Here is a 26,316-nt window from a genome sequence, read left to right on the forward strand (position 1 = left end):
TTAACATGCAGAGGGAAATAACAGAGATGAAACAGCTAGTTACACAGTTGGTCTAGTCAATGCAAGGCCAATCTAGAGCAGACAATGCACCAACCCCCAGAGAATCAAGGATGACCCCAACGATGTCTAGGGCACAGCCCAGGATCATAATAGAAGAAGAGGATACAGCCATCAATGCTCCCCAAGACAAACCAGAAACAGAAAGGGAGAATAAAATGAGGGAGAAAGTTGAGAAGCCCGCAATGGCAATGAAAGGAAAGGCTATTGAGAAACCAGAAGAAGATATGGTCTACTTCGCTGGAGAAAGAATACTCGAAGATTTCAAATGGAACCTCGACAAGTTCGATAGGACATGAGATCCCCAAGCTCACTTGAAGATTTTTATGACAGTGGCCAAGTCGTAGAATCTCATAGAAAATCAAATGGGATAAGCATTCCTTTACTCGTTAGCAGGATCAACTCTGAGGTGGCTAACCTAATTGGACCAAACTCAGACCTAAACTTGGTCAGCAATTGTAAAGGCATTCATTAAACAGTACCCTTACAACACTGAAGTGGACATCACCCGGCATGAGTTGGAAACCCTGAGGTAAGGAGCCGACGAGGGATTTTCTAACTTCATCATGAGGTTCCATGAAAAGGCATCCAAGATGTGGAACCGCCCGAATGAATCAAAACAGGTTAAAATCATGTTGGAAAACCTACATGGTGAGTGCCATGATCGCCTCTACTGTCAGCACATCAAGACCTTCGAAGCACTCATAGCCATTAGAAAGCGCATTGAGGACAAGCTCTTCAAAGGGAAACAAGCCCAGACTTCAACTAAAAAAGCTTCCAGATCTTATTCTAGCAAGAACAATAGAGGAGGAAGAGGGAAAAGCCCCGAAGTGAATGCAGTTACTATCGTTCAGTACACCGAGAAGCAAATTTCACGAACAGTTGCTCCCCCTTTAGTAATCCAGACTGAGCAATCAACCCCTCCCAGATAGTTTACATTTGGCAGTATGACACCCACTCGCCTTTTCTTCAAACTCAAGAAGGAAGGGATGTTGGATGTTGTACCACCGCGGCCCGTGCATACGGCCAATCCACCTTCAGGATATAAGCCAGAGTGGCACTGTTATTACCATAATCAGAAGGGTCATCAGACTAATAGATGCATACACTTCAAACATGCAATCTAAGACTTGATAGATGTGGGGAAAATTGAATTGAAGACAGGTCAACAACCTAATATGACTACTAACCCTCTGCTAGATCATGGAGTGAACATGTTACAAGAGGATGTTCCCTTTAAGGACCCGACGGTCCTGATTCAACCTGTGAAGCAATAGTGAAGGCTGATGGATGCTCGAATCTATAGGGCTATCCTAGCAGCCCAAACTGAGGATGGTAAGAAGAAAAGAAAAGAATTGGAGGTGCTAAGGAAAGATCCGAATGAAGGATTCTTTGACTTCTTCAGAAGGTTCCGTAAAGAAGGCGAAAGGATACAACCCCATCTAATGGAGGAAAAGCAAGCGGGAATAATCCTAGAGAATCTACATGGAGTGTAACATGAACAACTTTACCCTCAGCGGCGTAAGATACTGGAAACATTCGCCACCCTGAATGGGTCGCTTGATGAAGATGAAATTGACTCCCCAAGATCGTACATGGGTTTTGTGAATGATTTGGAAAAAGGGACAATGGGTTTGGACCCAATCCCTCTAATCTGCCCCGTAAAAGCACCTTTGAGGGAATTGAGAATGGCATGGCGGGACAAAGTGCGCCTCATGTGGTAGATGGATCTCCCTGCAGAAGCATGAACCAACATCAGTAACTTCCTGAAGGAAATATACAAAGAAGAGATGATCAAAAGCCAGCCAATGCCATTTCGTGACCGGAGCATGTATGCTCGGAACAGGAGAGCGAGAAGAATGATGGTATATGCTTACTATACGCGGATAAACTACAATGAAAAGTTCAGAGGAGGCGGACAGCGTTGTGACCGAGGAAAAGGCCTAGCCTCTGACCATCGGATGATGTAGCTTGAATTTCTAGAGAATGGACTCGACAGTCGCGGACCCAATGTGCAACTGAGAACATTCGGGTTCACCAATTATGAGATCAGTCACATGGCATATGTGGAAAATTCAGAAGGTGAAGAAGATTTCAGAGTTCACATTCAACCCATTGAGGAGGGGTCGTCTGAAGACAACATGAGAATAATTGAAAAGGTCACACCAAGTCTAATCCAAGCTGTATCTATACTAGCCATTGGTGAAACTCTATCTGAAGACACTTTCCTTATCCAGATGGGAGGAGGGATAGACGATAGTGAAGAAGAAGACTTTGAGCCACAATCTGAAGATGAGTTATTCATTGGAACCCTACAGTGGGTAAATAGCATTGGAGTTGATGATGATGAAGCAGATCTAACAGACCTCATTCAGCCTATCCTTCAAGAAGACGAAGGAAGAAGTGGTGACGAAGAAGTAGGGTCTCCAGTAAATCGAAGAAGGATTTGGTTCGTTAAAGAGGAAGGCTTTGACAAATGGAATATGAGCATCTTCTACCAAGTGCAAGACATCCTTGAGCTAATGTCCACAACTCATGACATCCTATATAAGGCTACTTCCCACTTCCCAAACATGATGTGCAAACACTTCGCGGCACAATGCGAGAAGATAGAGTTGCAAAAGAAAGAAGACTTTCTGCAGAGAACATTGCATGAGTTAACGAACATGACCTAGTTAAATATTCCTTTGGTGAAAGATCACTTTGGGAATCGTCCTCAAGATCCCAAGTTGTACTCTGACAACTGGCCATATTCTGGGCCCTCAAGGATGATGGAAGAATGGGAAACTTGGATCGGTAACATCATTACCGGAGATCCATACTTTGACCCAACAAAAGGAATCCATCCTATTGATAGCAGTGGAGAAGAAGGGGATGATTCAAGCAACAAAGAAACATCCGGTGAAAGTTTGAATGATGAAGTAATGGATGAAGACACTGGCGACGAACTACTTGGTGAAGCAGTTGAAATGGAGGTGGAACCTCCTATCAATCAATATGAGGAAATCTGTGGGCTGAGAGCTTGGTCACTTCCATTTGAAGCAAGATGAATTCTCCAAATGGTCGATAAGATTCATGAAATGCTTTTTGAAGTAGTGCCTTCAGACAAAAGGTACCAAGAAGAATTGTGGCGACAACAACCAGTAAATGAAAAATGGCCACTACCTAAAGTCATGAAAGAGTTGGAAGATGCTGTCGCCTTGGTATTTGTTTTGGCAAAATATTTATGTGGAAGTCCTCTAGCATCTCCAGACCGTCGAAGTGAGGAGTATCACGAATGGGCACGAGCACACGATAGGTTCTACCTCTATAACGTCAATATGGAAGAGCCAATAAAAGATCCCACAAAAAACATTCACCCAGTCATATCCAGTGATGAAGAGGGCTCATCAGAAGAGGAAGAACATTTTGGATCTTTATCTCAAGCAATGAGATTCTAAAAATCAGCCAGCGAGATCTTTGAAATGATCCAACAGATGATGCTAGTAGGACCGCGAAGGCTAGACCGTGACTAGCTCATCAAGCACCTCTATGAAAAGCAAGAATCCTTGTCCAAAATTCTGTAGAAGGCCCGAAAGACAACTGCTGCCTAGAAAGCAGAATGCGAAGTCACTAGCCCAAGAAGGAGGTGTACAATGGTAGGAACCCTTGTGATAACTGAAAGTGACTTGGAAGATGAAGAGCTGTGTCCAGTCGAACTCATCATAAAAGGGAAGGACCCCAGGTTTCGAAGACCCGAAGTGGAAAGAACTTCAAAGATAAAGGATTGATTGTAGAAAAGCCCTATGCACCTCCTCCTATTCAAGTCAAGTACGAGCCAAAAAATCAGGTGTTGAGCCAGCTAAAAAAAGTACAATCTAACATCTGTATCTAGGGATTATTGATGGCCTCCCTGTTGCATTGGGAAGCAGTTTTGAAAGCACTGAACAAGGTTCAAGTACCATTAGAATTGGGTCCAGAAGAACTCTCAAACATAGTAGGGGCCACCTATGCCATGCAATCTCTCTGCTTCTTGGAAAATAATCTCCCGCCTGGAGGAAAGGACCATAATTGAGCTCTGTACATTATAATAGAGTGCAATGGGAACCGAGTCCCTCAAGTTCTAATTGACAATGGGTCGACTCTTAATGTCATACCTCTCAAGGATGCAAGTTGTATAGGGTTGGATCTGACCCAAATGAAGCCCTCTGCTCGGACAATCCAAGTATATGATAATACAAGAAGGAAGGTCTTGGTGTTTTGACCATAGACATCCGAGTCGGACCTGCTCTATTCACTGTGGAATGTCACGTGATTGACATCCAAGCATCATTCAACATGTTGTTGGGACGACCTTTGCTGCATTCTGTAGGAGTAATAGCCTCAAGTCTGCATCAGAAAATGAAATTTGTCTATGAAGGAAAAATTATCACTATCTTTGGCGATCCAGAGATAGTCCACACCTTGGCAAGCATCGAAGTAGGTGGGGAAGCCCCGACAGATATCTAGTTGGGAGGATTTGAGATTAGGGCAATCAGTGTAATGGCCTCAGAAATGAAGGAGATAATTCCATCCAGTTACCCATCCGCATGGAGCAAAATAATTCTAAAGATGATGAACAACATAGAATATCTTCTAGGACTTGGATTAGGAAGGAACCAACAAGGGATTCCACAATTCTCTGACTTTCCTACCTATGGTAACCATCGCGAGTTGGTATACAAGGCACAAGAGAAGGGAAGTTATCCTGAGCAAATGAGCCAAGAATGCCGGAAGGCCAAGAAACCATCTCCATACTTCAAGACTTTAAATGGATATTTCGTCAAAGAAGGTGACAACTTCCCTTACTAGAAAAATATTGAGCCTTGGTTCGATCATGACAGTGGAAGTCTCCAGCCAGGGTTTGAAATCTTCTTTCAGGAGGACATCGACTGGATCGCCCTCAAAGTAGAACAGATGAAACTAAAAGCTACTAAAGAAGAACTGAACATCGGAGGACTGTTTAAAATAGCCACAATCTTTGTAGGAGAGGGAGAAGGGCCAAAACCTTATCTATTAATTCACCCTGTCCAAGAGCCAATTGTGAACTGGATTAGTGTCTTTGAAAGGTTTAGTAAGATAGAGTCTCAGGGAGTGGTCAACTTCGAGTTAGTCCTGTCTGTCGATGAGTCTGTTGTAATCAAGGAGGGTGATACCTTCAAGTCTGTCGAGTCCACTTGTATTCCTACTCTTATCATGAATGAAATCAACCATTCCGAGTATGTCTCCTCTCCATCTAATTACCCTTTTGATTCTTCTTTCGATGACGAGGATATCTTCGAACATCATTATTTAATAAAGAAATTAAAACAGAGAAAAGCCCAACATATCCGAGAGGACGTATGCCCCATAAATTTGGGAACTAAACAATGCCCACGAATGGTTAAGATTGGTGCCTCCCTCAGTAAGGAGGAAGTCGATCAAATGACAACCCTGTTGAAGGAATTCCAAGAAGTGTTTGCTTGGTCATACGAAGATATACCCGACATCGATCCAAAGATAGTGCAACACCAACTGCCTACTTATCCAGATGCATGGCTGGTCAAGCAAAAGCCCAGAAGGATGCGACCTGAATGGAGTGAGAAGATCAACGAAGAAGTCATAAAGTAGTGGAATGCAGGATTTCTACAAGTGACACAGTACCCTCAATGGTTGTCCAATATTGTCCCCGTACCCGAGAAAGATGGGAAGGTGAGAATGTGCGTGGATTTTTGAGACCTCAACAAAGTTAGTCCCAAAAAGGACTTTCCCTTGCTGCATATTGACATATTGATCGACAACACGACAAAACACGTCTTGTTATCATTTATGGACAGATTCTCCAAATACAATCAAATCAGCATGTATCCAAAGGACAGAGAAAAGACAACGTTTACCACACCATGGGGAACTTATTGTTACAAAGTAATGCCCTTTGGTTTGAAGAATGCTAGGGTAAAATATCAAAGGGCGGCAATGGCCATTCTCCATGACATGATACACAAATAAGTGGAGGTGTATGTGGATGATATGATTGTCAAGTCAGTCACTCGACATGGGCATTTCGCGGTATTGAGGAAAAATTTTGAACGAATTAAGAAGTGCAAGCTAAGGTTGAACCCTTAGAAGTGCGTGTTCGGAGCAACAGCAGGGAAGCTCCTAGGATTTCTCGTCAGCAAGAGAGGGATAGAAGTGGATCCCAACAAGATAAAGGTCATAACAGAAATGCCAGCACCAAAAACAAAAAGAAATCCGGGGTTTCTTAGGACAAATTTAGTACATAAGTCGGTTCATAGCCGGCTAACCATCGTATGTGAACCCATCTTCAAGCTCCTAAAGAAAGAAGAACAAAAGCAATGGAATGATAAGTGTCAAGAGGTGTTTGTAAGGATAAAAGTATACCTGATGAATCCACATGTCCTTGTTCCACCAGTATTGGGCGAACCACTACTATTGTACTTATCTGTCGGTGAAACATCAATGGGATCCATGATGGCACAACAAGATCAAAAGAGTGGGGAAGAACACGCAGTTTACTACTTAAGCAAGAAACTGTTGGAGTATGAAACTCGTTATGTCAAATCTGCCCCAATCTAACTTAAACTTTGCTTAAAGAACATGGATCAGCAGCCACCCACACCAATGATCTGTGGTGTATCAGCCTAGTGGTTACAATCAGTAGGGAGCCCCCGCAGATGACATCCACCATACCTGTAAGAAGGTGGGTTACAACACCCTACAGCTGCTCAACCCATCACCTGTTGTACAACACAGAGCACAGGTATTTCTCTCTCCTAAGTACTAAGGGGGCCATGCTCTTAAATATATCCTCCTTGTATGAGTAGTAGGGTGTGGGGAAGATACCATGTGGAAAAACAAACCAGTGCTACATTATCTGGATGATGCATTGGACGATTGGCCCAATGCTCCAGTGCAAGCTCCAATGATGCCCAAACCTGTATTTTCGTATTCCAAGCTTGTGGGAACTGAATCTACTGCTTGGAAACACCTCTTATATGTACCTTGGAATTTTAGGAACCATCCCCCATCTTAGAATCCATGTGGGCCCCACCAATATAGCTAAACTGGGCAAGAATCACTTTAAAAATGCATTTTTGCTTATAGGATTGCCTAGCCAAACAGACCTTAGTTCCATGTAAACCATAAATAGGGGCCCCAGTTCAAAATTTAAACCTCTACAGTTCCTAACAGCAAAGAAGAAAAGAGAAAGAAAGAATGAGAGAAAGAAGGAAGGAGAAGAAGAAGAGAAGGATGGATTGTAGGCTTATGCAGCCTTGGCCGAATCCTTCAGAGCCCTAAGGTAATCTAACCAAGCCTAAATCACTCTCATAATCATGACCCAATTATGTTCTCTGATTTTGAACCCAAAAACCATAGGCATATAGCCTGTCTCTATAGGATTTCATATGGAATCACCACCTGGAGCTCTAGGATAGCTTGGATCATCCATGCTGCCTAGTTCTAGGAAGTTTATGTGATCTTACACTGTTTCAGCTTGTTAATATATATATCTTGAATTCCAGCCATGCATCTAGTTAGATCTCATGCCTGATCATGCATACAACTCATAGATGATAAGCCAGGAGCATGGATCTTTACATGCATGATGTGTTTTGCAAGCTAGGGCTTAGGATCTTGGCTGTAATGCTTATGCATGTCTACTGGTGTGTGAATTATAGAAGTTTAAGAGGCTGCATGTTCGATCTCAGCCTTGCTGGCTTGATTTGCTTGGTGTCTGAACCAAACCCATCAACCAATTGCTAAACCCAGTTTAGAAATCCCCAAAACCATTGCATTAGCTTAATTATAAGCTATGCTACCCCCTGAAACCATCCCAAATTGAAGATGGGAAGAATCCAATAGCCAAAACCAGGTTCTGAGCAAGGAGACCTATGTCCAACAGGGACTGGATGATGCATTAGACGTTTGACCCAAACGTCCAGTGCTGCTGTTCTAGGTCTAAATTGATTCCAGCATGTTGGATCAGCACCCACAAACCTAGGACAGTGTGGGGGGCACGAAAATCATTTTAAAACCCTACCCCAACCATCCTTGTGGATATCCATACCTTGGGTGCATCAGTGGACCCAAAAAGGGGTCAGAAACCAACACTGTAACCTAAGCCAAACCTGGGAGAGAAACCTTGCTACTGTTTCCCATAATTGTTGAACAATGAATAAGAAAACCTAGACTAATCCTAGAACTCTAAGACCCTTTTGAAATAATATTTGACATGTTCTAATGGTCCGCTTAACATAGGTTATAACCCCGAACATGAGGTGTAGTGTTAGATATCGACTGGGACCGAGCCGACTGAAAAACAAGCAGGATTTGCATAGGTGAGTAGAATTACACCATACGTGTAGGTGTAACATAACTAATGAGTTATGATAACAATAACAATTTACTTTTCTGCCTTTGTATTTTTATTCTCATGTTCTTATTGGAATTATGTTGAGAACTGTTGATGGAATGCTTACATATAAATTGTTATCCTAAATAGAAACAAGGCCGGTGGTAGCCCGTAGAATGGGATGCGGTTGACACCACCCGACTCGTATGATATCATTAAATTGCTAGTCTAGATGTCGTAGCCGGCTTGAAAATGAGGTTAGTGGTGGTCCGTAGAATAGGATGCGGGACACCACCCAGCTCATACTATGTCATATAGAATGCATATGGTTAGGGTATCATCACCCGTACTACGAACCCTTGCCAACAGGGGTTAAGGTGTTGGATGTCTGTGAGAGAACTTATACCAAAAAGGTATCTGCTCGGTTGGGTGCCCATCTTCTAGTAAGGTGGTATCAGAGGCTAATCTTAGAGGGCTGGTCGGGCTGACCATGGGAAGGGATGTTGGAGCCGACTGGTTTTCTCCGACAACTCAATGGGTGTATCGCGGGAAGGGGTTAGAGGCCCGCACTAGGGATACATGTATTGAAGATTGTAGTAGCACTATACTTCCCTTAGTTTTGTCTATTAGGTGGCTTAATATTAATAATGAATATCATTTATATAGGCTCATGGTTGTGCTTGCATGTGCACGCATGGTTTATATTTCATTCAAGGGCTCGGTGGAGGTCACACTCTCTTATATTCTCTTTTAGGTGATTTTGCATGTACTAGTTTGCCAATGGACGATGAAATTGTTGATGGAACTATAGATCTTCCTCATATTATTGATCTACAGTAATTTTATTATTATTTGAGTTTCTCTCTTTCAAAAAATGTAATTACCATGATAATGTATTTTCTTTTTTTTTTTTTATCATAAATGGATATGTATATGGTATAACATAGGTATTTGGGATTTTATTATAAATGATATAAATCATCTATGGGTAGTTCGATCTTCCGTTGCACTCTGATATCCATTTATTATCTTTTTACCCTTATTGTGTGGTTTGTGATATATAAGTACTGCTTCTAGATCCTTGGGGATTGCGGATGTCGTAGGATATCCGGGTCACTTGCCTAAATCCTCCTAGGGGGTGGGTTGGGGTGTGACAGAGTGGTATCAGAGCGAGAAGCTCTATTTACATCCACAAACAACGGAAGTAGGATGGTGGGTGGTCTAGAGATAAAGAAATAAAAATTTCAAGAAAACACAAAAATTAAGAAATAGAATAACACAATAGGAGACTAGCCAAATGCAAAAGCCTATAACATCATAATTGAAGAGGCATAAGCTTTTACATTCAGGAAGGGAATCGAAAGTTCTATTTCCAAATATAGCATAAATGGAAGTACAACTAATAAGCAAGCATAAACACGAATGTAAAATGGAAGATTTATATTCTAGAAATTTTTAAACTAGGTCTACTCATGAGTTGAACCTTAAGCTCGAGATGATAATCAACAAATCATAGATAATTACAGACTCAGTTGTGCTATAATTGAACCTTGACAGTCAGGGACTTTTATGTAATTAAAAGGGAAATAGAATACTTCCAAACTCAAACAACCTGTATTGAAATCTTACTCCATCGATGGTCGGACCAAATTCAGTGCCTGAATTGGGGGTATATGGGTGCATATCTTGCCTAACACTGCCTTAAGAACGTCGCACCCATGCATTTAAAACTTCTTGTTCCTAATCGTTCCATTCATATAATTCAAGTACGTAAATGTTGCCTCAATATATGAAAAATGTTGAATCTTCCTGTTGCGTCCAAGTAATCTTAAATCCTAAATTCTTTTCAAAAAACAATCATGGTGCAAACTCGATCCAACAGAAATATTCCTTGTGGAGCATGTCCTCCTGTTACCCCTCTAGTTAATCCTCCCAATAAACATGTTGCTCAGGACATAGAAGTTCCACCTGCATCTATACCAGAGGCCTCTCCAGTTCATGCACCTGCATCTCCCCCTGTTATGACTGCTAATGAGGTGGCTACCATCATGGCCAATATGATGTAGATCATGCAACAATAGTAACAAATCCTATGGCAAATCCAACAACAACAACAAGAGTTGCTACCCAATATGACCACTCAGTTAGTGACCGCAATACAACAGCAACAGCAACAGTTCATGACTGCATAGTGGGCACATGTTGTACCAAGGACTTCTCCTGTATTTGACACACCACCTGTACCCAATAAGTCTGTGGAGGACGGACAAGGAGTTGAGGGCGTAACACAACATGGGTCTAGGAAGAGACCTATGAACTCACAAGAGTCTGAAGAACCTCATAAGACTCCTAGAGGACCCTATCCTGATTCGACTCCAGCATGCTCTGACGAGGAGGATGCAAATCGACCTAGCCAATCGGCATAGTTCACCGCTGCGCCTCAGCCGTCTAAGTTGAACAATCGATGTTTCGTCTACGATCGGTCGGGGCATATGGCCAGGGCTTGCTAGTATCGTGGAGCCAAGTACATGTCGTATCTGAATGTCATCTATCCGAAGCAGCCACAATAGAATAGTAGGCCAGAAATGGAATAAACTTTTCAACCTCCTTGGCCGGCATCTAGTCAAGCGAGTGAGCTATCTTCTTAACCCATTGCGCGCACCAGGTGTTTCATGTTCAACAAGCTGGGACACATAGCGAGAGAGTGTGCTAGCCGGAGATACAATTCATACCTGCCGTTCAAGTCTACTGCCCGGCCTTCCAGCCCCACAGAGACAGAGTTCAAGGGCAAGTGTATGCCTTGACCACGGGGGAAGTTGAGGCAAATTCGGAATGATGATAGGTACTCTATCCATATCATCCTCACCTATTCGAGTATTATTTGATTGCAGCGCATCACACTCTTTCATTCTACTAAGTTTGTTGATAAGAGAATTGTACCCTCGAAGAACTTAGACCACAAGTTAGTAGTTAGCACTCGTACTTGAAACAGTGTGAATTTAAAAGAAGCATATGGACCATGTCCATTTGGAAATTCCATATTCATATCTGAATTTCTGAAAGGACGGTAAAAGACTGTAGGCGCATAGTTAGCTCTTCGTAAAGCGTTATACCGTAAACCAAATGAATAGAACATCCAGGCAGGATTCAGGAAAGTGTGAAGTATACTAGATGGTTGGAAGTGAATAATAGATGTGAAGAATTTAAGTTGGTGAAAAGGACGGAAATGGGTATTGGTATAACCAAGAATAGCTGAGAACAGAAAGAAACTGGAACTAAAGGATTCGACAAAAGCTTGCTCAACAATAGGTATGAAGTGGGTAATGGGTCACCGAATGTCCCCTCCGTTATTGGGAGTGAACAATAGAGATTCCATCAATATCCGAATTCATCCTAAAGTTGAGTAAGTATTGAAAAACCAGAAGTAAAAGTATTCATAGGAAAAGTCGTGTGAATATAAGTAATTTAGACTTATGCCTTATGACCTAAGACTATAGGAGTGTAGATACTGGATGAAATACACAGACATAGTTCGATCTTGCAATTGCTTAAGGTACATGTTTGAGTTCGATTTCCTTTAGGCCCTTATAACTAAGCTGAACAATAGATGAACCAAACCCGAGAGCAAATTAAATCACTTATTGGGAGGTGGATATGTTTGAAAACCAAATCTTTGCAGCTTAATCGAAGCAATGACTTGTGCTGATATGAGACAGTAGGACCTGAAGTGCGTCGTGGGCGATCAGGTATTTCTTTAGGTAGCACCAACCAAAGGGGTGATGCGGTTCAATAAGAAAGGGAAGTTGAATCCGGGAATCACGAACAATGGCGTAATGATTGGCAGAAGTCCATGACGTATTCCATGTATCGGTGTTGAAGGAGTAACTCCCAGACTCGACCCTTGTCTTGACTCAGGAACCACTTGGGCTTACTGCCGCCATGACCTGTCAAGAAAGACTTGAAGAGATTGTGGGATGTGAGGAGCACAATCTCCACAACTGGATTATCTTGTTGTAAAGGTACTATGGAGTAGTCGCCTCGATCAAGGAATGTCCGGTTGACGAGAAGATGAAAGGCGGTTCTCGAGTGGGAGACTCCAAAGAATACCACAGAGATCCGTAGTTTTCTGGGATTGGCTGGGTATTATCAACGATTAATTGAAAATTTCTCGCGCATGTCGGCACCAATGACGAAGCTAACGAAGAAGGGTGCGAAGTTCAAATGGACCGACGCCTGCGAGAAAAGCTTCCACGAACTGACGAATCGATTGGTAACGGCACCAATACTAACCATTCCAGATGGCAACGATGGCATGGTTGTGTACGCGGACGCGTCCCGAACACGATTGAGCAGCGTACTAATGCAAAAAGGAAAGGTGGTCACCAATGCCTCAAGGCAATTGAAGGAACATGAGAAGAACTACCCCACTCATGACCTGGAGTTGGTTGCGGTAGTTTTCACTTTAAAAATTTGGCGGCACTATCTTTATGGTGAGAAGAGCAAAATCTTCAGCGACCACAAAAGTCTGAAGTATTTCTTCACCCAGAAGGAATTAATCATGAGACAGAGGCGATGGTTGGAATTAGTGTAGAACTATGACTGCAACATTCAATACCACCCTAGTAAGGCCAACGTAGTGGCGGATGCACTTAGTAGAAAATCCCGAACCAGATACCTTGCATCCTTGGTCGTTAGCAGACAGTTACTAGAAGAAGCTCAAAAATTCGACTTAGAACTCATGATCGAAGGAACGGCTACCCGACTGGAAGCTATGGATATACAGCCGTCAAACCAAGAGGAAATAATTAAGAAGTAGCCCAGAGGCCTCGAGCTAGCAAAAATCATTAGGGAGATAGAGTGAGGAATTCATAAAGACCTCAATTTTTTGATAGCCAACGATGGAGCATTGAGATTCAGGGATAGACTGTGCGTACCAAATGACTATGATATATAAGACCGGATTCTCAGGGAAGCGCACAACTCACCTTACTCAATACACCTGGGCAGCACAAAAATGTATACGGATCTGAAGAGATATTATTGGTGGATTGGGATGAAACAGACCGTAGCATTGTACGTGTCAGAATGCCTCAACTGTCAATAGGTAAAGGCAGAGAGACCTTATGGACTGCTACAACTACTTCCAATTCCAAAGTGGAAATGGGAAAGGATTACTATGGATTTCGTGACCAATGTGCCCAACACGAGAAAGGGAATGAATGCAATCTGGGTTATAGTTGATGGATTAACTAAGACAGCCCACTTTGTTCCCATCAAAACAACTTACTCCATGGAAAAGCTTGCCCAGCTCTACATTGAAAATGTGATCCACTTGCATGGCGTGCCCGTCAGCATCGTATTCGATAGGGACCCCCGATTCACATCAAGGTTCTAGAAGAGCCTACAACGGGCCTTGGGTTCCCAGCTAAATCTTAGCACAGCCTTCCACCCCCAGACAGACGGACAATCCGAAAGGACCATTCAGACTCTGGAAGACATGCTTATAGCCTGCATATTGGAAATAAAGGATAGTTGGGACGCCCACATTCCCTTGGTGAAATTTGCCTACAATAACAGTTTCCACTCTACCAATGGCATGGCACCATATGAAGCCCTGTATGGCCGAAAATGCCACACACCGTTATACTGGGACGAAGTCGGGGAACGAAAGTATCTAGGTCCTGAGATAATACAAGCAACTTGTGAGAAAGTGGATATGATCAGAGAAAAGATCAAAGCGGCTCAGTCCAGACAAAAGAGCTATGCCGACAACTAAAGGAAGGACATTGAGTTTGGAGTTGGCAAGAAGGTATTTCTCCGAGTTTCTCCAACAAAGGGGCTGCTATGATTCAACAAGAAGGGAAAACTGAGCCCGAGATACATCAGCCCATATGAAATTCTGAAAAGGATCGGACCAGTAGCTTATTGACTGGCCCTACCGCCAACCTTGGAAGGAGTCCATGATGTATTCCATGTGTTGATGCTAAGGAAATATATTAACAACCCAACACATGTACTCTCGGCCGAACCGGAGCAGCTGGATGCTGGCATGACCTATGAGGAACAGTCGATAGAGATACTAGGCAGAAAGGAGCATAACCTTCGTAACCGCACGGTCGCATTTGTTAAAATTTGATGGGGGAACTGCCCACCAGAGGAAGCGCCATGGGAGCGTGAGGAAGAAATGCGTGCTTAATATCCTCAGCTTTTTGGACCACAAGGTATGCCAATTTCGAGGACGAAATTTCTGTTAGGTGGGGAGAATGTCAAACCTGCCCTAATCTGACTTAAACTTTGCTTAAAGAATAGGGATCAGCATCCACCCACACCAATAATCTGTGGTGTATCAGCCCAGTGGTTACAATCAGTAGGGAGCCCCCGCAGATGACATCCACCATACCTGTAAGAAGCTAGGATACAACACCTTGTAGCTGCTCAACCCATCACCTGTTGTACAACACAGAGCACAGGTATTTCTCTCTCCTGAGTACTAAGGGGGCCATGCTCTTAAATATATCCTCCTTGTATGAGTAGTAGGGTGTGGGGAAGATACCATGTGGAAAAACAAACCCCTGTGGGAACCACAACAAAATTCAGCAGTGCTGCATTATCTGGATGATGCACAGGACGATTGGCCTAAAGCTCCAGTGCAAGTTCCAATGATGCCAAAACCTGTATTTTCCTATTCCAAGCTTGTGGGAACTGAATCTACTGCTTGCAAACACCTCTTATATGTACCTTGGAATTTTAGGAACCATCCCCCATCTTGGAATCCATGTGGGGCCCACCTATATAGCTAAACTGGGCAAGAATTACATTTAAAATGCATTTTTGCTTATGGGACTGCCAAGCCCAATAGGCCTTAGTTCCATGTAAACTATAACTAGGGGCCCCAGCTCAGAATTTAGACCTCTACAGTTCCTAACAGCAGAGAAGAAAAGAGAAAGAAAGAAAGAGAGAAAGAAGAAAGGAGAAGAAGAAGAGAAGGAAGGATTGCAGGCTTGTGTAGCCTTGGCCGAATCCTCCATAGCCCTAAGGTAATCTAACCAAGCCTAAACCACTCTCATAATCATGACATAATTCTGTTTTCTGATTTTTAACCCAAGAACCATAGCCATATAGCCTGTGTCTGTAGGATTTCATATGGAATCACCACTTGGAGCTCCAAGACAACTTGGATCATCCATGCATGCCTAGTTCTAGGAAGTTTATGTGATCCTACACTGTTTCAGCTTGTTATATATATCTTGAATTCCAGCCATACATCTAGTTAGATCTCATGCCTGATCTGCATACAACTCATAGATGATAAGCCAGGAGCATGGATCTCTGCATGCATGATGTGTTTTGCATGCTAGGGCTTAGGATCTTGGCTGTAATGCTTATGCATGTCTGCTGTTGTGTGAATTATAGAAGTGTGAGAGGTTGTATGTTCGATCTTAGCCTTGCTGGCTTGATTTGCTTGGTGTTTGAACCCAACCCATCAACCAATTGGTAAACCCAGTTTAGAAATCCCCAAAACCATTGCATTAGCTTAATTATAAGCTATGCTCCCCCCTGCTCCCCCCTGAAATCATCCCGAATCGCAGATGGGAAGAATCCAGCAACCAAAACCAGGTTATGAGCAAGGAAACCCGTGTCCAACAGGGACTAGATGATGCACTGGACGTTTGACCTAAACATCTAGTGAAACGTCTAGTGCTGTTGTTCTAGGTCTAAAATGATTCCAGCCTGTTGAATCAGTACCCGTAGACCTAGGACAATATGGGGGGCATGAAAATTACTTTAAAATCCTACCCCGACCATCCTTGTTGATATCCATACCTTGGGTGCATAAATGGACCCAAAAAATGGTCAGAAACCAACACTGTAACTTAAGCCAAACCTGGGAGAGAAACCTTGCTACTGTTTCCCATAATTGTTGAACAATGAATAAGCAAACCTAGACCAATCCTAGAACTCTTAAGGCCCTTTTGAAACAATGTCTGACATGTTCTAATGGTCCGATTAACATAGGTTATAACCCCGAACATGAGGTGCAGTGTCAGATACCGTCTGGGACCGAGCCGACTGAAGAACAAGTAGGATTCGCACAAGGTGAGTGGAATTACACCATACGTATAAGTGTAACATAACTAATGAGTTATGATAACAAGAACAATTTACTTTTCTGTCTTTATATTTTTACTCTCATGTTCTTATTGGAATTCTGTTGAGAACTATTGATGGAATGCTTGCATATAAATTGTTAGCCTACATAGAAACGAAGCCGGTGGTAGCCCATAGAATGGGATGCAGTTGACACCACCCGACTCGTACAATATCATTAAAATTTATAGTCTAGATGTCGTAGCCGGCTTGAAAATGAGGCTAGTGGTGGCCCGAAGAATGAGATGCGGGGCACCACCTGACTGATACTATGTCATATAGAATGCATATGGTTAGGGTATCATCACCCGTGCTACGAACCCTTGCCAACAGGGGTTAAGGTGTTGGATATCTATGAGAGAACTTATACCAAAAAGGTATCTGCTCGGCTGGGTGCCCATCTTCTAGTAAGGTGGTATCATAGGCTAATCTTAAAGGGCTGGTCGGGCTAACCATGGGAAGGGATGCTGGAGCCCACTGATTTTCTCCGACAACTCAATGGGTGTATCACGGGAAGGGATTAAAGGCCCGCACCAGGGATACATGTATTGGGGATTGTAGTAGCACTATTCTAGCCTTAGTTTTGGCTATTCGGTGGCTTAATGATAACAATGAATATAATTCATATAGGCTCATGGTTGTGCTTGCATGTGCACGCATGCTTTATATTTCATTCACGGGCTCGGTGGAGCTCACACTCTTGTATATTCTCTTTTAGGTGATTTTACAGGTACTGGTTTGCCTATGGACAACGAAGCTGTTGATGGAACTGTAGATCTTCCTCATGTTGTTGATCTACGGTAATTTTGTTATTATTTGAGTTTCTCTCTTTCAAGAAATGTAATTACCATGATAATGTACTTTTTGATCATAAATGGATATGTATATGGTATAACATAGGTATTTGGGATTTTATTATAAATGATATAAATCATCTATGGGTAGTTCGATCTTTCGTTGCACTCTGATATCCATTTATTATCTCTTTACCCTCATTGTGTGGTTTGTGACATGTAAATACTGCTTTTGGATCCTTGGGGATTGACGAATATCGTAGGATTTTTGGGTCACTTGCCTAAATCCTCCCAGGGGTGGGTTGGGGTGTGACAGTGGTTTCAGAGCGAGAAGCTCTATTTACATTCACAAACAACGGAAGTAGGATGGTGGATGATATAAAAACAAAGAAAATAAAAATTTCAGGAAAACACAGAAATTTAGAAATAGAATAACACAATAGGAGACTAGCCAAATGCAAAAGCCGATAACATCATAATTGTAGAGGCATAAGCTTTTACATTCAGGAAGGGAATCGAAAGTTCTATTTCCAAATATAGCATAAACGGAAGTACAACTAATAAGTAGGCACAAACACGAACGTAAAATGGAAGATTTATATTCTAGAAATTTTAAAACTAGGTCTACTCTTGAGTTAAATCTTAAGCTCGAGATGATAATCAACGAATTATAGATAACTACAGACCCAACTGTACTATAATCAAACCCTGACAACCAGGGACTTTTGTATAATTAAAAGGGAAATAGAATACTTCCAGACTCAAACAACCTGTATCGAAATCTTACTCCGTTAATGGTCGGACCAAATCTAGTGCCTGAATTGGGGGCATGTGGGTGTATATCTTGCATAACACTGCCTTAAGAACGTCGCACCCATGCATTTCAAACTTCTTGTTCCAAAATTGTTCCATTCAAATAATTCAAGTACGTAAATGTTGCCTTAATATATGAAAAATGTTGAATCTTCATATTGTGTCCAAGTAATCTTAAATCCTAAATTCTTTTTCAGAAAGCAATCATGGTGGAAACTCAATCCAACAAAAATATTCCTTGTGGAGCATGTCCTCCTGCTACCCCTCCAGTTAATACTCCCAATTAACCTGTTGCTCAGAACATAGAAGTTCCACCTGCATCTGTACTAGAGGCCTCTCCAGCTCATGCACCTGCACATCTCCCTGTTATGACTGCTAATGAGGTGGCTATCATCATGGCCAATATGATGCAAATCATGCTGCAACAACAACAAATCCTATTGCAAATCCAACAACAACAAGAGTTGCTACCCAATATGATCACTCAGTTAGTGACCGCAATATAACAGCAGCAACAACAGTTCATGACTTGCATGAACACACACCTTCAAGCTGCAAATCGGGCACTTGCCGTACCAGGGACTTCTCCTATATTTGACACACCACCTGTACCCAATAAGTCTGTGGAGGATGGACAAGGAGTTGAGGGCGTAACACAACATGGGTCAAGGAAGAGACCTATGAATTCACAAGAGTCTGGAGAACTTCATAAGACTCCCAGAGGACCCTATCCTGATTCGACTCTAGCATGGTCTGATGGGGAGGATGCAAATCGACCTAGCCAATCGGCACAGTTCACCGTTGCGCCTCAATCGTCTAAGTTGAACAATCGATGTTTCGTCTACGATCGGTTGGGGCAGATGGCCAGGGCTTGCCAGTATCATGGAGCCAAGTACGTGCCGTATCTAAATGTCATCTAACTAGAGCAGCCACAACAGGGTAGTAGGCTAGAAATGGAACAAACTTTTCAACCTCCTCGGTCAGCATGGAGTCAGGCGAGTGATCAACCCACTGCGCCCACCAGGTGTTTCATGTGCAACAAGTGGGGACACATAGCGAGAGAGTGTGCCAGCCAGAGATACAATTCACACCTATCGTTCCAGTTTGCTGCCCGGCCTTCCAGCCGTCACAGAGACAGAGTTCAATGGTAAGTATATGCCTTGACCACAGGGGAAGCTGACGCGAATTCGGAATGAACACAGGTACTCTATCCTTATCATCCTCACCTGTTCGAGTATTATTTGATTGCAGCGCATCACACTCTTTCATTCTACTAAGTTTGTTGATAAGAGAATTGTACATTCGAAGAACTTAGAACACAAATTAGTAGTTAGCACTCTTACTTGAAACGTTGTGAATTTAAGAGAAGCATATGGACCCTGTCCATTTGGAAATTCCATATTCATATCTGGATTTCCGGAAGGACGGTAAAAGACTGTCGGCGCGTAGTTAGCTCTTCGTAAAGTGTTATACTGCAAACCAAATGAATAGAACATTCCAGGCAGGATTCAGGAAAGTATGAAGTATACTAGGTGGTTGGAAGTGAACAATAGATCCGAAGAATTTAAGTTGGTGAAAAGGATGGAAATGGGTATTGATATAACCAAGAACATCCGAGAACAGAAAGAAATTGGAACTGAAGGATTTGACAGAACCTTGCTCAACAATAGGTATGAAGGGGGTAATGGGTCACCGAATGTCCCCTCCGTTATTGGGAGTGAACAATAGGGATTTCATCAATATCCCGATTCATCCTAAAGTTGAGTAAGTATTGGAAAACCAGAAGTGAAAGTATTCATAGGAAAAGCCGTGTGAATACAGGTAATTTAGACTTACGCCTTATGACCTAAGACTATAGGAGTGTAGATACTGGATGAAATACACAGACATAGTTCGATCTTGCGATTGCTCAAGGTACATGTTTGAGTTCGATTTCCCTTAGGCCCTTATAACTAAGCTGAACAATAGATGAACCAAACCCGAGAACGATTTAAATCACTTATTGGGGGATGCCTATGTTTGAGAACCAAACCTTTGCAGCTCAATCGAAGCAATGACTTGTGCTGATACAAGATAGTAGGACTTGAAGTGCACCGTGGGCAATCAAGTATTTCTTTAGGTAGCTCCAACCAAAGGGGTGATGCGGTTCAAAAAGAAAGGGAAGTTGAATCCGAGAATCACGAACAGTGGCATAATGATTGGCAGAAGTCCATGACGTATTCCATGTATCGGTGTTGAAGGAGTACCTCCCAGCCTCGACTCATGTTTTGACTCAGGAACCACTTGGGCTTGCTGCTGCCATGACCTGTCAAGAGAAACTCGAAGAGATTGTGGGATGTAAGGAGCACAATCTCTACAACCGGATTATCTTGTTGTAAAGGTACTGTGGAGTAGTCGCCTCGATCAAGGAACGTCCGGTTGACGAGAAGATGAAAGGCAGTTCTCGAGTGGGAGAGTCCAAAGAATGCCACAGAGATCCGTTGTTTTCTGGGATTGACTGGCAGTTACCGACTATTCATTAAAAAATTTTTGCGCATATCGACACCAATGACGAAGCTAACGAAGAAGGGTGCAAAGTTCGAATGGACCGACGCCTGCGAGAAAAGCTTCCAAGAACTGAGGAATCGGTTGGTGACGGCACCAGTACTAACCATTCCAGATGGCACCGGTGGCATGGTTGTGTATGCAGACGTGTCCTGAACATGATTGGGTGGCGTACTAATGCGGAAAGCAAAGGTGGTCGCCTATGCCTCAAGGCAGTTGAAGGAACACGAGAAGAACTACCCCACTCACGACCTAGAGTTGGCTGTGGTAGTTTTCGTTTTAAAATTTTGGCGGCACTATCTTTATGGTGAGAAGAGAGAAATCTTCAACGACCCCAAGAGTCTGAAGTATTACTTTACCCAGAAGGAATTAAACATGAGACAGAGGCGATGGTTGGAATTAGTGAAGAACTATGAATGCAACATTCAATACCACCCTGGTAAGGCCAACGTAGTGGCGGATGCACTTAGCAGAAAATCCCAAACCGCATCCCTCTCATCCTTGGTCGTTGGCAGACAGTTAATAGAAGAAGCTCGAAAATTCGGCTTAAAACTCATGATCGAGGGAACGGCTACCCGACTGGCAACTATGGATATGCAGCCTTAAATCCAAGAGGAAATAATTGAGAAGCAGCACAGAGACCCCAAGCTAGCGAAATTCATCTGGGAGATAGAGCGAGGAATTCATAAAGACCTCGATTTCTTGATAGCCAACGATGGAGCACTGAGATTCAGGGATAGATTGTGCGTGCCAGATGACTATGATATACAAGATCGAATTCTCAGGGAAGCGCACAACTCACCCTACTCAATACACCCGGGCAACACAAAAATGTATAAGGATCTGAAGAGATATTATTGGTGGATTGGAATGAAACAGACAGTAGCCTTGTATGTGTCAGAATGTCTCACCTATCAGCAGGTAAAGGCAGAGAGACACAGACCTTATGGACTGCTACAACCACTTCCAATTCCAGAGTGGAAATGGGAAATGATTATCATGGATTTTGTGACCAATTTGCCCAACACGAGAAAGGGAGTGAATGCAATCCGGGTTATAGTTGATTGATTAACCAAGACAGCCCACTTTGTTCCCATCAAAACAACTTACTCCATGGAAAAGCTCGCCCAGCTCTACATTGAAAATGTGATCCGCCTGCAGGGCGAGCCCGTCAGCATCATATTTGATAGGGACCCCCGATTCACATCAAGGTTCTGGAAGAGCCTACAACGGGCCTTGGGTTCCCAGCTAAATCTTAGCACAGCCTCCCACCCCCAGACGGATGGACAATCTGAAATGACCATTCAGACTCTAGAAGACATGCTTAGAGCCTGCATATTGGAAATGAAGGATAATTGGGACGCCCACATTCCCTTGGTGGAATTTGCCTACAATAACAGTTACCACTCCTCCATTGGCATGGCACCATATGAAGCCCTGTATGGCCGAAAATGCCGCACACCGTTATACTGGGACGAAGTCTGGGAGCGAAAGTCTCTAGGTCCTGAGATGATACAAGTAACTTGTGAGAAAGTGGATGTGATCAGAGAAAATATCAAAGCGGCTCAGTCCAGACAAAAGAGCTACGCCGACAACCGAAGGAAGGACATTGAGTTTAGCGTTGGTGAGAAGGTATTTCTCCGAGTTTCTCCAACAAAGGGGCTGCTACGATTCAACAAGAAGGGAAAACTGAGCCCGAGATACATCGGCCCATATGAAATTCTAAAAAAGATCGGATCAGTTGCGTATCGACTGGCCGTACACCAACCTTGGAAGGAGTCGGGTTTTTTGGATACTAATGATTTTTTGGAGACAAATTCTTGGACTCGCTAAAGGTCTTTACTATGCATCCCAATTCGACTACACAATCAAGGAAATATGATGCTGCAACATGGAAATTCCTGTTTATGCTTCAAGACCCAACTTCTGTTGTGTGACCATGGTGACTGATTCCCTTTTTGTCTCAAACGGCTGATGGAATCAAAGGCATTTCAATCAACTATTCACAGAACATATACATCACTAGCCTAGCAAATTTTACAACAACCTATGTAGCCGTTAAGAAAAAACATGTTGTCCATCCTAATATTGTACAGACCCTCTTATCTTTCTAGTAATATATCTTTTCTTTTCTTATTAAAAAAAATTTAAACGAGTCATTGTGGATTTGACTCCTCACGCACATCAAACAGCTAGGCTGCCACGATGCACGTCAGGATGTATGCTGGCATGCACATCCGGGCAGCCCCAACCTTAGAGGAGCCCATTCCACAACATGTGAGGTATCGATTACTCGTCAATTCCAGCCTAGAATAGAGCACAAAGGAACTTCTAGTCAAAGGTACGTAGAACCAGTGCTAAAAACAGAGGGCACAATTTCCCTACATTCATAGAGGACGGTTCACCCACCATCCGAGGCTTCCCAAACCCACCCCCCTAGGGTTTTAATATGTTCCAAAATACCCTCCCGATACCCAATTTTCCTCCCCCCTCTCATGCCCCTCGGTGAATGGGAGGGTGGAGGGAAACTCAATCCTAAAAAAGAAGTTTTAATATAAGGGGAGGGTAAAAGAGAACAAGTTACGAATGGAACAACTGAAAACCCCTAAAACATTTATATTTCAACAGAAACCCAAATCAAAATATACATGCTATTTCAGGTTGAATTGGCAGAAAGGAGGTGGGGTTGCAACAACACATCAGAAACTGTAAAACCATTTACAAGTCAATCAACGATTGCAATTTACAGGAACACTATGTTTACATTTCTACTAACCTTTCTTTCCAATTTTCTTTTCTTTTCTTCTCGTTTTCTGGACACAATTGTGTGGTTCTGTATGTACAAAGTGAAGGTTGCCATGACAATGGTATAGCAACAGCATTCTCCACCTTCAGATGCATGCTTTGGTTAATTAAAAAAGCAACAATAAGGGTCTCCATGGCAGGACTATCAGGTATAAAGTAGTCTATTCATAAATCATGTGACAATTGAGACCCTTGTGCCTTTGTCTCGGGGAAGGAACTGAACTTGTGCACTTGATGTTACACCTCATATACAGGCAATCGTTCCTCAATGGAGACCCGGCAAATTGGGCACTTTTTACACTTCTCACTGCAGGTGCTGTAGACATAACAAATGAATGAAACTGAGCAACTGTAACAATCAGAAGCGGCTGCAGCAGAGCTCAAAGTTACAGGAAAGTAAGTAGTGTATCTGTAGAGGCATAAACCTGCAAAGAACGCGATGCCTACACGGAAGCAAGACTATACTTATTTCTCCTTCAAAGCAGATTCTACATAACACCTTTTCCTGACAATCGCATTAAGAAAATATTGTAAGCACTGGAGCCTGGAGGATCTTCATATAACCAGTTAGGTACTCAACCTTAGGGACTAGGTCTGGTAAAAGAAAAGAACACTGTTTGACAATCTAGCATTTGTTGTTTATTTGAAATGCATAAAAAAGATATGCAAACATTTTTTTTTTTTTTTTTTTTTGGGTTGGGTTGGGGGGGGGGGGGGAGGAGATGGGGAAGGGAATCATGATTGAATGTTCTTTTTGTCATTATAGTTGCTCTCTAGTACCATTATTTTAAACCGAGCCTCAAACTAGAAATTAATAAGAGAAAATGAAACAATAGTAATGTGTATATGGGATATATATCACATAAACCAAACAAAACAAGAGGTTTATGAGTATCAATAAAAGTTAAACCACTATTAGGTGCGTCTTCAGAGAATGCTTCTTGGAATCCCTTTCAACTGAAAAAGCATTTTGTGTCTTCAGATACCATGACACAACCCAAAATCATTAATGAGTATCAATGCCTTCCAGTCCAATAAGTCGCATCAACACAATCCAATAATGATAAAATATCAATGCCTTCACTCCAAAGATGACTAGTTTTGCAATGTCAAAATCATTAAAATGTCCTAGTCCAGATAGTTTTCTTAGTTGTTTTGTCAACAAAAATATCCTGTAGACAACTACCGTAAAGACTTCTTTTCTTTTTTCTGATTTGAAAAAATTTCATAATACCAATAGACAAGAGCTATAATAAAAAACTAAATATCACTGTTGCCATGAAATATGTAATCCCAACCCCAAGATAACGTGCCATGGTTGATTTCCCTTGATATCTTGTTAAGGATTGACTGTTAAGGTTGACTAGACAGCTCATGTGTCTAGATTCATTGTATGTTAGGAGGATAAGAGTGCTGACTCATACCTTACCTATAATACCTATATGTAATCATTTTATCTCTATAATCAATTCTTTCAACTTGGAATAAGAGCTCAAAACCCTAGGAAAAGGTTTTCTATTTTCTTGCGCCAACAGTAGGGTTCTACCTATGAGGCTCCAGCCTCCCATGTCAAACATGGTTGACTGAACATGTGCCAATGCATGTCACACCACATGTGACCCTGACCACCACTGACCGGTGCTTCTCACACCACCTCCATTACCGCCGTCCATCGTCCGTCACTGCCAATCACCGCCAGGCCTGTTCGGCCCTCTTGATGGCTTCACCAATGATCTGCGCCCTCTCGCTTGGCTGTTAGGCCCCCTACCGCAAGGCCTCAAGTCCTTCTGCCATCGCCGCAAGCCCCTAGGCCCTTGCTTGGACCTCCTTGCCTTCCACACAGGGCCCCAGTCCTTTGTCACTTCCATCAAAGGCCATCTAAGCCTCCCGCGGCCCCTGCTGCTTTCGCTGCCAGCCCAACAAGCCCACATGACCACTGCCGCCACTCGCCTGAGCCCCCTTGGCTCCTGCTGTTGTTAACCAGGGTTTTTTCAGCCCCTGCCGACTGCCGCTGGCCTCTCTAGCCTCTTCATTGGTTACTGCCATAGGCCCAGGCCACCTACCATCATATTGCTTGCTACCAAAATTTTTTCTTAGTGTATTTCTTGCTGCTGCCAGTCGATGCACCTCCAATGAGTGATTCTCTCCATCTTTGTTTACATTATTACCTCGTCTTATGGTGGAAAGTAGTGCTACCTCTACAGGAGGAGTTGAGGGTAGTGTGGTGGGTCGTCTTGGAACCCATGGCCATATGTCTGCGCTTCAGATAGGTCCTACTAAATTGAATGGAACCAACTATCTTACTTGTTCTCAGGTGTGCCTCCTCACCTTCTGATGTAATAATATTTCGAGCTATTTGACTGGTGATACCCCTAAACCGACTGATGATCATAGTTGTCAAGGCGTCGCCTAGGCGTCCAGGCAGATTTTTTGGGGTCAAGGCGACTGTCACCTTAGTGGTATTGAACCGAGTTTGGCCCTTATTTATGTCAAATATCATTTAAGTAAATGTTTTTATATTTTTTATTTCAGTTACTTAAGATATTATTCATAAATAAGCAAATACCCCTTATTTATCTGAGTAAATGTTTTTATATTTTTTTACTTCATTTACTTAAGATATTATTAGTAAATAAGCAAATACCCCCTATTTGAATCAAATAAAAATAGCTAAAAATTCAAATTCCAAAAGGCTAAAAGTCAACCCCCTAATTCAAGAACAAAAGCTGGATTTTTAGCGGTAGGTGAAATTTTCATCTTTCTAATGCTAGGAGTTTTCTCAAA

At 42.6% G+C, this 26,316-nt stretch overlaps 1 protein-coding gene and 1 long non-coding RNA gene across 2 annotated transcripts in view; one reads left to right on the top strand and one right to left on the bottom strand.

Annotated features, from left to right (window-relative positions):
• Nucleotides 1-17,980: 17,980 nt before the first annotated feature.
• Nucleotides 17,981-23,526, top strand: LOC122649101. Its single transcript, XR_006331166.1, has 4 exons — nt 17,981-17,992; nt 19,462-19,464; nt 23,302-23,306; nt 23,431-23,526. It is a non-coding gene; the product is annotated as an uncharacterized LOC122649101 (long non-coding RNA).
• Nucleotides 23,527-23,689: 163 nt separating this feature from the next.
• LOC122649099 overlaps nt 23,690-26,316 on the bottom strand; it is an 80,311-nt gene continuing 77,684 nt past the window's right edge. Inside the window, exons 13-14 of the mRNA XM_043842461.1 lie at nt 23,958-24,037; nt 23,690-23,848 (exon numbers count right to left, since the gene is read on the bottom strand). Coding sequence (XP_043698396.1) covers nt 23,770-23,848; nt 23,958-24,037 — 159 coding nt within the window. The 3' untranslated portion in view covers nt 23,690-23,769. The remainder of the gene's footprint in view (nt 23,849-23,957; nt 24,038-26,316) is intronic.

This window comes from Telopea speciosissima, chromosome 1, assembly GCF_018873765.1.
Source record: "Telopea speciosissima isolate NSW1024214 ecotype Mountain lineage chromosome 1, Tspe_v1, whole genome shotgun sequence".
Taxonomy (NCBI): Eukaryota; Viridiplantae; Streptophyta; class Magnoliopsida; order Proteales; family Proteaceae; genus Telopea; species Telopea speciosissima.